The following is a 10,513-nucleotide window of genomic DNA, read 5'->3' on the forward strand; positions in this document are numbered from 1 at the left end:
TTGAGCATTCTAATAAACAGAACAGAATGGAAGTGTTACATATGGAATGTCTGGAGAATTTGACCATTCTAATAAACAGAACAGAATGGAAGTGTTACATATGGAATGTCTGGAGAATTTGAGCATTCTAATAAACAGAACAGAATGGAAGTGTTACATATGGAATGTCTGGAGAATTTGAGCATTCTAATAAACAGAACAGAATGGAAGTGTTACATATGGAATGTCTGGAGAATTTGAGCATTCTAATAAATAGAACAGAATGGAAGTGTTACATATGGAATGTCTGGAGAATTTGAGCATTCTAATAAATAGAACAGAATGGAAGTGTTACATATGGAATGTCTGGAGAATTTGAGCATTCTAATAAACAGAACAGAATGGAAGTGTTACATATGGAATGTCTGGAGAATTTGAGCATTCTAATAAACAGAACAGAATGGAAGTGTTACATATGGAATGTCTGGAGAATTTGAGCATTCTAATAAACAGAACAGAATGGAAGTGTTACATATGGAATGTCTGGAGAATTTGAGCATTCTAATAAACAGAACAGAATGGAAGTGTTACATATGGAATGTCTGGAGAATTTGAGCATTCTAATAAACAGAACAGAATGGAAGTGTTACATATGGAATGTCTGGAGAATTTGAGCATTCTAATAAACAGAACAGAATGGAAGTGTTACATATGGAATGTCTGGAGAATTTGAGCATTCTAATAAACAGAACAGAATGGAAGTGTTACATATGGAATGTCTGGAGAATTTGAGCATTCTAATAAATAGAACAGAATGGAGTTTGTTATTTCTGGATTGGCTGTATAAAGTTGTGATGCATTGTTTAACTGAGCTGACATAATGTTCTGTATACATGTTTAAATGGTTAATTGAAACCATATGCTGTACCTAATGGCTAGACATCAATAAACCTACAGAAATAGAGGGATTTAGCTCATTAGCTAATAAGCTGGCTTAATACCAAATGGTATAAATACCTATTTCATTGTGTTGGAGCAGAGTCTTGCAGTTCATCTAAATGTATAGATGTAATTAAGAAGTTGCTGAGAAAGCAAAAAGATACTTCCAACTTTTCCATCAATGAAACAGCCATCGTTTGACTTGTTTACATATATTGTAATAGTTCATTGGGAAGAACTGTGGGTTACTGGTTTGGGAGAAAATGGGACTGAATCAGAGGTTGTATTCTGTACCGAAACAGCAGACATAACGTTCCAGTGCCATCCGTTAGAGACTTAGAACTTGGCCAGTATTAACACCAGAAAAGGAAAAACAATGTTACTGAAATATAAATGGGGAAAATAGTCCTGAGAGCCAAGACCCATCATTTTCAAACCATTGGCTCAGTTCTGAGACGTGGAGAGGATGTGAGAGCATCAGGGTTGACGTCATCAAAGCGAACAGAGGAAGCAAGGTGACTGGGAAGAATATCTGTTTTCCAAACTTTTGAGGGTTTGAATAGGGGTGGGAGTCTTTCCAAAGGAACGTGCAGCAATAACAGGACTGAAACGTGAACACATCATCTTCAAGACATAAACACTCTGTACAGGGTGATGATGAGGTGGTAAACCAACCCACAAGGACATGACAGGACAATGGAAAGCACTAAGAAACATCCCACTGGGCAAAAATGTCAATTCAATGTTGGTTCAACGTAATTTCATTGAAATGACCTGGAGACAACGTTGATTCAACCAGTGGGATTGCACTGTTTTCTGGGGGATTCATAACAGTATATTTTCCACCTTTTGTCAATGTTTTGCCCTTCGAGAGAGGATTGAAACAATAAATTGTTGTGTACAATGCCAGAATGCCCCCTTTGAATGTTGTCAGCTAAGGGAATGTATTTGGATAAACGTAACACATTTAACCACTCAGCCCCAAAGTAGATCAGTATATCTAATGACAGTGTTTACTGATCGTTAACAGGTAATACATTCTTGACCCCTAATTAATCATGCTAATAGCGTAGTGAGAATAAACAGCACCACCTCTTTAGGGGGTCTGTCTCCGGTTACTAAAATAGCAGTAGCAAGATGCAGAGAGGAGGTGGTAGAGGTGACTGTCTAATTAGGAGACCAGATCAACATGTAAAAGTCATGTGTAAAGGCCACCACTAGTGCAGGTTGGAGAACATGGATTCAGATGTCTGAACTGGTATTCATGTCTACTACAGAATGTGTCAGAGTTAGAATCAAAGCTGCCTAAATGGATGCTCATTCCAAAATAAACATTCTGCATTACATTCTGCATTCAATGCGTAATTCGCTCTTTCCATTGGTTTAATCCTAACCGTCCAGCTAACCGTGTAACTTTCCCTTCCTTCTAAGGTCAGCACACCCCAAGTCCACTACAGTATCATCAAATCAAATCAAATCAAAAGTTATTGATCACATACACATGGTTAGCAGATGTTAATGCGAGTGTAGCGAAATGATTGTGCTTCTAGCTCCGACAGTGCAGTAATATCTATCAAGTAATCTAACAATTTCACAACAACTACCTTAAACAAACAAATGTAAAGGGATGAATAAGAATATGTACATATAAATATATGGATGAGCGATGGTCGTGTGGCATAGGCAAGATGCAGTAGATGGTATAGAGTACAGTATATACATATGAGATGAGTAACGTAGGATATGTAAAGATTATTAAAGGGGCATTACTTAAAGTGACTAGTTATACCTTTATTAAATCCATTTATTAAAGTGGTCAGTGATTTGAGTCTGTATGTTGGCAGCAGCCTCTCTATGTTAGTGATGGCTGTTTAACAGTCTGATGGCCTTGAGATAGAAGCTGTTTTTCAGTCTCTCGGTCCCAGCTTTGATGAACCTGTACTAACCTCGCCTTCTGTATGATAGTAGGGTGAACAGGCAGTGGCTTGGGTGGTTGTTGTCCTTGATGATCTTTTTGGCCTTCCTGTGACATTGGGTGCTGTAGGTGTCCTGATGAGCAGGGAGTTTGCCACTGGTGATGCGTTGTGCAGACCACACTACCCTCTGGAGAGCCTTGCGGTTGAGGGCGGTGCAGTTGTCGTACCAGGCGGTGATACAGCCTGACAGTAACCACAGCCACAAAGTCAAAATTGGCTATATCGTAGAAATATTTGAAAATAGAAATTACTTATTTGGGTTAGGTATAAGGTTATCAGTGTGGTTAAGGTTAGGTTTAAAATCACATTTTAAGAAGATGTTTTTTGGAAATGGGTGGGGTTTATGATTTTGTGGCTGTGGTAACTAGTGGTGACTGAAAGACATGTGCGTGGAGACACACATGGGACTGTGACCAATTGGTATCCAGACAACAGAGCTGCAGTGACGCAAGAATTGAACATAAACAAAGAAAGGTGAAATTGGGAAACCATTACAGTGTCAGTCTTCTTCAGCAATTTCAACAAAATCTTCATGAAGAGCCATTGTCTTGAAACGTGTACTGTAGATGCAGTGCAGTCTGCAGACGGATAGTTGGATATGGAAGGAGATGAAGAGCACTTTGAAGTGTGTGAAGATAAATGGAGGGAGGAGGAGAAGGAGGGGGTCTGACGGCACTTGAGTGATTTACAGTGGGGATCAGAGGAGGTTGGCGGGAGGAGCTATAGGAGGACTGGCTCATTGTAATGGCTGGAATGGAATGAATTGAACAGAGTCAAACATGTGGTTTCCATATATTTTATGTGTTTGATATGCGTTCAATGAGCCCGTCCTCCCATATCTCCTCCCACCAGCCTCCTCTGCTGGGGACATATGGAATTCATTGGACTCACGTCTGCCTCACCTTACTTTCCTCTATCATGGTACCATGTGTTTACCATGAAGAGGCAGATTAGGTTAGGGTTTAGGCACTCTCCACGGGCTCGGAAGAAAGCGGATGTTTACGGTTTTCAGGAATACGGTATTTTCAACCTAACTTCCGTTTCCCCTGAAAAACGGATGTGGGGACTCAGGAGTCTTCTTACACCTGCTACGTTAGGTTAGGGGCTAGGGGTCAATTTGGGATTCAGCATACGCTGTTTTATAATCCTTTTCTGGTCCACTAACTTTTTCCGAGACCCTATTTAAGGTTTCATGCTGCAGCATAATAATTGGCAGCTGGCTCTGGCTGCAGACAGATTTTTTCCACACACTTTCTTTACCATTCCAGGAACCTTTTGTTTTAACTTGTATCCACTTCGCTTTTTTGTTAGTAGGGGAAAGGAAGAAAGGGAGGTGGTTGTTTGGTGGAGAGGGAGGAAAAATGACAGATATATATAATGCCATGTGTCCTTTGTGAGGCTTCGCATCTTCATTCACGCACGAGGCGGACCTCGTATCCCAGACTGCACTGGTGCACCTGTGACTGGTTAGGCAGAGACCATAATTCTCAGATTCTATGCCTTAAAAACTCATGTAGATGCCATCGTCTTTGTATACTACAGTGTGACTTCAGTTTGGGCAGCTGCCTTCTGTCAATCTGGGACCACAGTCATCTGAAGAAGCAGAAGCTTTCCCACCCCTTTCCCTCGCTCTCTCTTTCTCTCACTCTCTTTATCTCCCCCTCCCTCTCCCTTTCTCCCTCGTTCTCCTCCCTCTCTCCAGAGACATCTGGCTTTTGAGCAACCACAGTCTTCTTACCTGCTGACCTTCCATCCCACACGCAGAGGGAGAGAGAGAGAGAGAGGAGAGAAAGGTAAGAGGAATGGACTCTTGTCATTTCCTGAAGGGTTCCTGCTCGGTTGTCCCTAGGTATTTGGTCTTTCCATGCTGGGATTGATAGCTATCCCAGACCCAGCTAAACTCTGGGGGAGGATTGTGTGTGGTACAGGGTTAACTAGTTGTCACTTGACAAGGGAAAGGAGTGGAGAGATTTTTGTCCTTCGAAGTTATCTGATGCTTTTCATGTTGCGTTGGACAATGTGTTGTTCTTATATTGCACCATGGCATGAATGCATTTATAAAATTAATACACTGTATTGATGCACAGTATTGTTAGTCAACGTCTTGTTAGTCAAAGGCATTAATGTGTTTGCATTTGCAGTACGGTATTATCATGTGATTACATGTCGTACTTTAAATCAACAAATTGAGTTGAATCATCTTAAAAGTGTCAATAAGTTATGATGATATTTATTGCCTTTATTTGTTGACATTATAAAGTGTGTGTTCACTGAAAAACCTGCATTGTTGGTTCATAGATAGTTCTAAATATTTACAGTAGGGATCTGCCTCTTTTTTTAAAGAGATTTGCAGTTCACTGGTATTACCAGATTGCTGCATTAGGGTGATTCATGAATAGTTTTGGTCAATTGAGCTTTTTCAATAGATGTTTTTTCTCTCTCAGGGAACCCTAGTAGCCTGAGATGAATGTTTCTAACTTGGAATCTGTAACAAGTCTATTCTTAACCAGTTTATGTCGTCTATCATGCAATCGAAATATCATGTATTTAACTGTTCAAATAGAGTTTGTTCTCTGTAGATTTTAAAATCAAAGTACCACTCAGGATAATAGTAGGTAAGACTATGTATGAAATGTTCAAGATGTGGTAGACAAACTTTTGCTAACTTTCTCCCCGTTTCACTTTATGTTTTTTCTTTGTCTCCCTTTCTCCCTCTGTCTGTTTTCCTCTCCCCAGTACAGTTATGTTTCCCCTCCGTGTCCCCATCTTTGCCGTGCTGGTCAGCCTGACCGTGGGTCAGTACGATGACTACGACTACCAGCCGGCTTCCCAGCACGGCCCGTCCAGCGCCAACTGTGCCCAGGAATGCGAGTGCCCCATCAACTTCCCCACTGCCATGTACTGTGACTCCCGCAACCTTAAGTTTGTGCCCATTGTGCCCTCGGGCATCAAGTACCTGTACCTGCAGAACAACCTGATCGAGGAGATCAAGGCTGGGGTCTTCGACAACGTCACGGCTGAACTCCGTTGGCTGGTCTTGGACCATAACCAGATCACCAATGACAAGGTCGCCAAGGGAACCATCGACAAGCTGACCGGACTTCATAAGATCTTGTTCAGCTTCAACAAACTGACGGAAGCTGTGATCCCTCCCTCCATGTCCTTGGACGAGCTGAAGATGATGAACAACCAGCTGTCCAAGTTCCCCGCAGGGAGTCTGGCCGGCATGCAGAACCTGACCTCGGTCCACCTCGAGAACAACGAGCTGACATCTAAAGCTCTTAACGGGGTCTTCAAGGGCCTCAACAAGCTGGTGGCCATAGACTTGACCAACAACAAGCTGAAGAAGCTTCCCTCAGGCATGCCCAGTTCGCTGGAGACCTTCTATGGCGATCACAATGACATCAGCAGCATCGCAGCCGGGGACCTCAAAGAGCTGCCCAAGCTGGCGTACCTGAGGTTGGCCTACAATCAGATGACGGATGCAGGGATTCCAGCGGGCGTGTTCAATGTGACGAGCCTGATCGAGCTGGATCTGTCCTACAACAAGCTGCAGTCCATCCCTGAGATCAACGAACAGCTGGAGCATCTCTATCTGCAGGTCAACGAAATCAACAGTGAGTGATTTTCTTTGTATTTCCTCTTTTCTCTCATTCTCTTTCTCTTCTCTCTTTTTCTCTATTGTCTTTTCTCTCTTTCAACATTCTATTTCCGTTCTCTTTCTCTATTTCGACATTGCAATTGCAAATAAATCTAAATCAGTCATATCCATCCTCAAGTCTTTACTGCCTCCAGCAAGTGTCAGGCAATCGGTGTAGGATGTGTACATACAGTAGGAAATGTTGAATCATGTATGAGTCAGTTCACCAAACCCCTTCCCTCCCTTCCAGAGTTCAACCTGGAGAATATTTGCAAGTTCTCTGGCCCTCTGAACTACTCCAGACTGAAGCACCTGCGTCTGGATGGGAACAACATCACACATGCCGACCTACCCCATGACTCCTCCAACTGCCTGCGCCAGGCCTCCGACATCATCTTCGACTAAGGACCCTCCCCTCATCCGCAAGTCTCCCTCTGTGACCCTCCCCCGGCACCACGACCCACCCTAAACTAATCCTTCAAACCCCAAGAGGCACAATGTGGTTATATTCCAATATCTACAATAGCATACTACTCAGAGTATATGCCCAATATGTTTCTTTATTCTAAGTGGAATGCTAGTGTGGATAATGAACCCGAAGCGACAGTGTTTGCAACAACCCTAAATATGTATCCTTCTCCCTACCGGCGAAATCGAGGTCACCTCTGTCAACTCATCGGTAGTCCTTTCTGTAAACACAGACTATGAAATAACAAACCAACAAAGGTTAGAAACCCCGGAGAGAACTTTTATTTTGCAGTGCATCATGGTATTCTCATGACAACCATAGGGTATTTTGTCTGTAGCAAATGGCTGGCCCTGTACCAATAGTTTTATCCAAATTTGCTGCAAATCAAACAATCGGCCACAATATAATGTAATGGTGCCTCGTAAAAAGCACTTGAACTGTACTTGTTTCAAACAACAGGTGCCTTTTCTTGTGCAAAAGAGACAATATAGGAACATAGTGATTCCTGAATGAAGTGCTTTTAATGAAAAAGCAGCTCACACACTTCAAACATTCCAGAAGTAGTACTTGTTTTCAGACAAGTACATTGAGGAATATGGGAATAAATCTCACTTGCAAATAAATGCATTGCCCATTCCTCTATTGTATGTTTGTCATGATGTTTTTGAAAGGTTTCTTGTATTTAGTCAGTACACTCCCAGAATCATATTGCTGTGCAAAAGATCTGCAGGTAAGGAATAAAAGTATCTAAGAGAGCTGTGTTGTGTACTCTGGTGTAATGTCTACTGGGGAAATATTGAATAGTGGAACTCTTTTGGAACCAAATTAAAACTCATGTGTCATGCCAAAAGCTGTGGCATATTACCCATCTTTCTGTATGAATGTTGGGGGGAAAGTTATTAATAATCCTAAGGCTTGACACTGAATAGCTCTGCTGAAGTAATTTACTGTTTTTTTATGAGTTATTATGCAGTTAAATAAGAGTCAATCGCCCATTCATTGCAGATCACCGTTGTTATGCCGACATTTATAGAACATTTGCATTGCTTGCATGCATCTCATGGTAACTCTGTATGATAATAAAAGCTAGCATTTTAACTTTTTGTCTATTCATGGTTACCTTGTTTGCCATGTTTGATGTGTGCTTTTGCCCGCATAGCTTTATCAGAATAACAACAATTTGTTGTGATGCTAACTTTATCTTGCTCTGTTGTGGCAACGTTGGTGGAATGTCATGTGCTATTTGGGCAGAGTATATCCAAATTTATTTTCATTATGGCTTTTGACTCAGTAATCGCTGGTGAATTTACTGTGAGGACATAAAATACATTTGAATAAACTACATTTCCAATACTCATGTGTGGTAAATGTTTGTTTTAAACCTATAATACTCAGTCGTAAATTCAGCAGAAGATTTTTTTAAATGACTACATTTACCATATACTGTTTCCTGAGGAAACAGACAGTAAATGTGTCTGCAGTATGACAACATTCACAAAACACGTGACACAAGAAGAAAGAGATCTCTCTAGTCTCTTACCCCCCAGGCCCTACACGTGACACAAGAAGAATGGGATCTATCTAGTCTCTTACCCCCCAGGCCCTACACGTGACACAAGAAGAATGGGATCTATCTAGTCTCTTACCCCCCAGGCCCTACACGTGACACAAGAAGAATGGGATCTCTCTAGTCTCTTACCCCCCAGGCCCTACACGTGACACAAGAAGAATGGGATCTATCTAGTCTCTTACCCCCCAGGCCCTACATGTGACACAAGAAGAATGGGATCTCTCTAGTCTCTTACCCCCCAGGCCCTACACTGACACATGTATGTTGCTTCTTACTTTAAGCTTTCCTGAGTGGTTTGTGTTTTAGGGGTTAATGTGTTGTGTTTGGGCCTGCACCACGATGGTTGGCAACTCTCTTCCTGCAGGAAATGGGTCTTCTCCCAGTGTCATGCTGTGTCTCTGCACATGAATATCAAGTTGAACATTCTGATCTGTTCCATATTCTCCTTGGATGGGTGGGTGGCTTTGGTGGATGGGTGGGAGGGGGGGTGGGTGGGTGGGTTTGGTGGATGGGTGGGAGGGGGGGTGGGTGGGTGGATGTAGTGCCAGTGCAGGCATGTAGGTATGTAGATCCTATGGTCCTGGAGGGCTGCAGGGATTGCAGGGTTTGACTGGAAACCAGAGCTGAAATGCTCAGTTGAGGTAGCTGTAACTATCCACACGGTTAGTTTTGATGTAATGATGTGTGGTTAACAGGTTTTTGGTGTTCCTTACATGGTGATTTGACAGAAGGATGCCTGTAACTTAATCAACAGTAAGTCATGCCAAACAGGTCAAGCAGCCACTTGGGTGATGTTTGGCGGCCATTTTGTGCCAGAACACTCAGAGTCATTTGTGCAGTGTGCACCACCTCCCTCACAGGATCATAACTAAAGTATGGCAAAGTGGTGATTTTCCATCAGAATGACATAAACACATAAGCCAGTGCCTACGTGTTCCAACAGGTGTACACGTAGGCACTAGTTGTTTTTGCAGATGGTTTTGCAGATGTTGACATCCTCTCTGAAGTGTCCAGGGTGGGTGGGACTGGGGGAGTCCATTTGGGATAGGGAGAGGGGATTTCAGGGAAGAGTTGATGAATGAGCAGAACCAGTGGACTAATGCGTTTCTCGCATTGTACTAAGCTGTAATCCCATACACTCCTCATCTTTTTCAAAGACCAGACATGGCAAATTCCTGGCGCAGACAGTCCACAGAAAAATATACCGTCCAGAGTGAGGAACGTTGGACTCATTTGGTGAAGCAATTCTTCCAGTTCAAACGCTGAGGCTGAGAAATCCCGAAAGTGCCGGTGTTGCGGGAGGGATACTTTTAAACATTTACTCCCTCACGTGGAAATATGCATCTGTTGGTTTTCTTGTGTGGTTTTATATGGAAGACATTTCTGTTTTAATGTGTAGTAGGAGTGAACTGTTAGCATGCTGCCTATGTAAAGTCATATTTGGGATGGGATCTGTGCTGGGATCAGTGGTGTCGGCTAACTCGTGCATGCCTAATTAGAGCAGACACTTTCTACAGGCTCCAGGTCAGCTAATTAGCTAAACGTCTTTAGCGAGTATCACTGAACGGGTTGCCAGACGTTACATTTTTCCAGCCTGTTACTCGTAATAAGATCCCGCTGTTATAGTCAATCACACCTTGCAATTGCTCCTCTTGCACAAATAGTATCGTTGAGAGGGCAATATTATATTTGACACAGTGGTTTTCTTTCACTGTAGACTGAGTGCTACTCTGCCGGTGCTTCTATATGTCTAGTCACTCTAGAATATTCCTGGATATTCTTTGACCTAAACAAGAGACCTACCTCAAATGACGTCCTACAGAAATTTGAACCAATTGAAGCATGGGCGGCAGGATTTATAAAACCCCTAAATTATCTAGATGACACGCATCGTATTAGTCTTTACAATATTGCTCACGTCTTATTGTGTTTTTGCACAA

At 42.4% G+C, this 10,513-nt stretch overlaps 1 protein-coding gene across 2 annotated transcripts; it reads left to right on the forward strand.

Annotated features, from left to right (window-relative positions):
• Positions 1–4,291: 4,291 nt before the first annotated feature.
• Positions 4,292–8,356, forward strand: LOC139533838 (lumican-like). Of its 2 annotated transcripts, none has more exons than XM_071332277.1 (3): positions 4,292–4,687; positions 5,631–6,511; positions 6,785–8,356. In XM_071332277.1, exons 2-3 carry the CDS (start codon positions 5,638–5,640, stop codon positions 6,937–6,939), a joined length of 1,029 nt encoding a protein of 342 aa, XP_071188378.1. In that variant the 5' UTR covers positions 4,292–4,687; positions 5,631–5,637; the 3' UTR covers positions 6,940–8,356. The 2 variants fall into 2 exon arrangements, with proteins under 2 accessions (XP_071188378.1, XP_071188377.1); XM_071332276.1 differs by having other exon boundaries at positions 4,663–4,743.
• Positions 8,357–10,513: the final 2,157 nt, after the last annotated feature.

This window comes from Salvelinus alpinus, chromosome 11 (assembly GCF_045679555.1).
Source record: "Salvelinus alpinus chromosome 11, SLU_Salpinus.1, whole genome shotgun sequence".
NCBI classification, from domain to species: Eukaryota; Metazoa; Chordata; class Actinopteri; order Salmoniformes; family Salmonidae; genus Salvelinus; species Salvelinus alpinus.

Excerpts from the sequence above, each read along its gene's own strand:
- LOC139533838 (XM_071332276.1), top strand. The coding sequence starts at position 4,697 with ATGGACTCTTGTCATTTCCTGAAGGGTTCCTGCTCGGTTGTCCCTAG. Across the intron at positions 4,744-5,630 it reads TCCTGCTCGGTTGTCCCTAG|TACAGTTATGTTTCCCCTCC; the intron begins GTATTTGGTCTT and ends TCCTCTCCCCAG. Across the intron at positions 6,512-6,784 it reads GCAGGTCAACGAAATCAACA|AGTTCAACCTGGAGAATATT; the intron begins GTGAGTGATTTT and ends CCTCCCTTCCAG.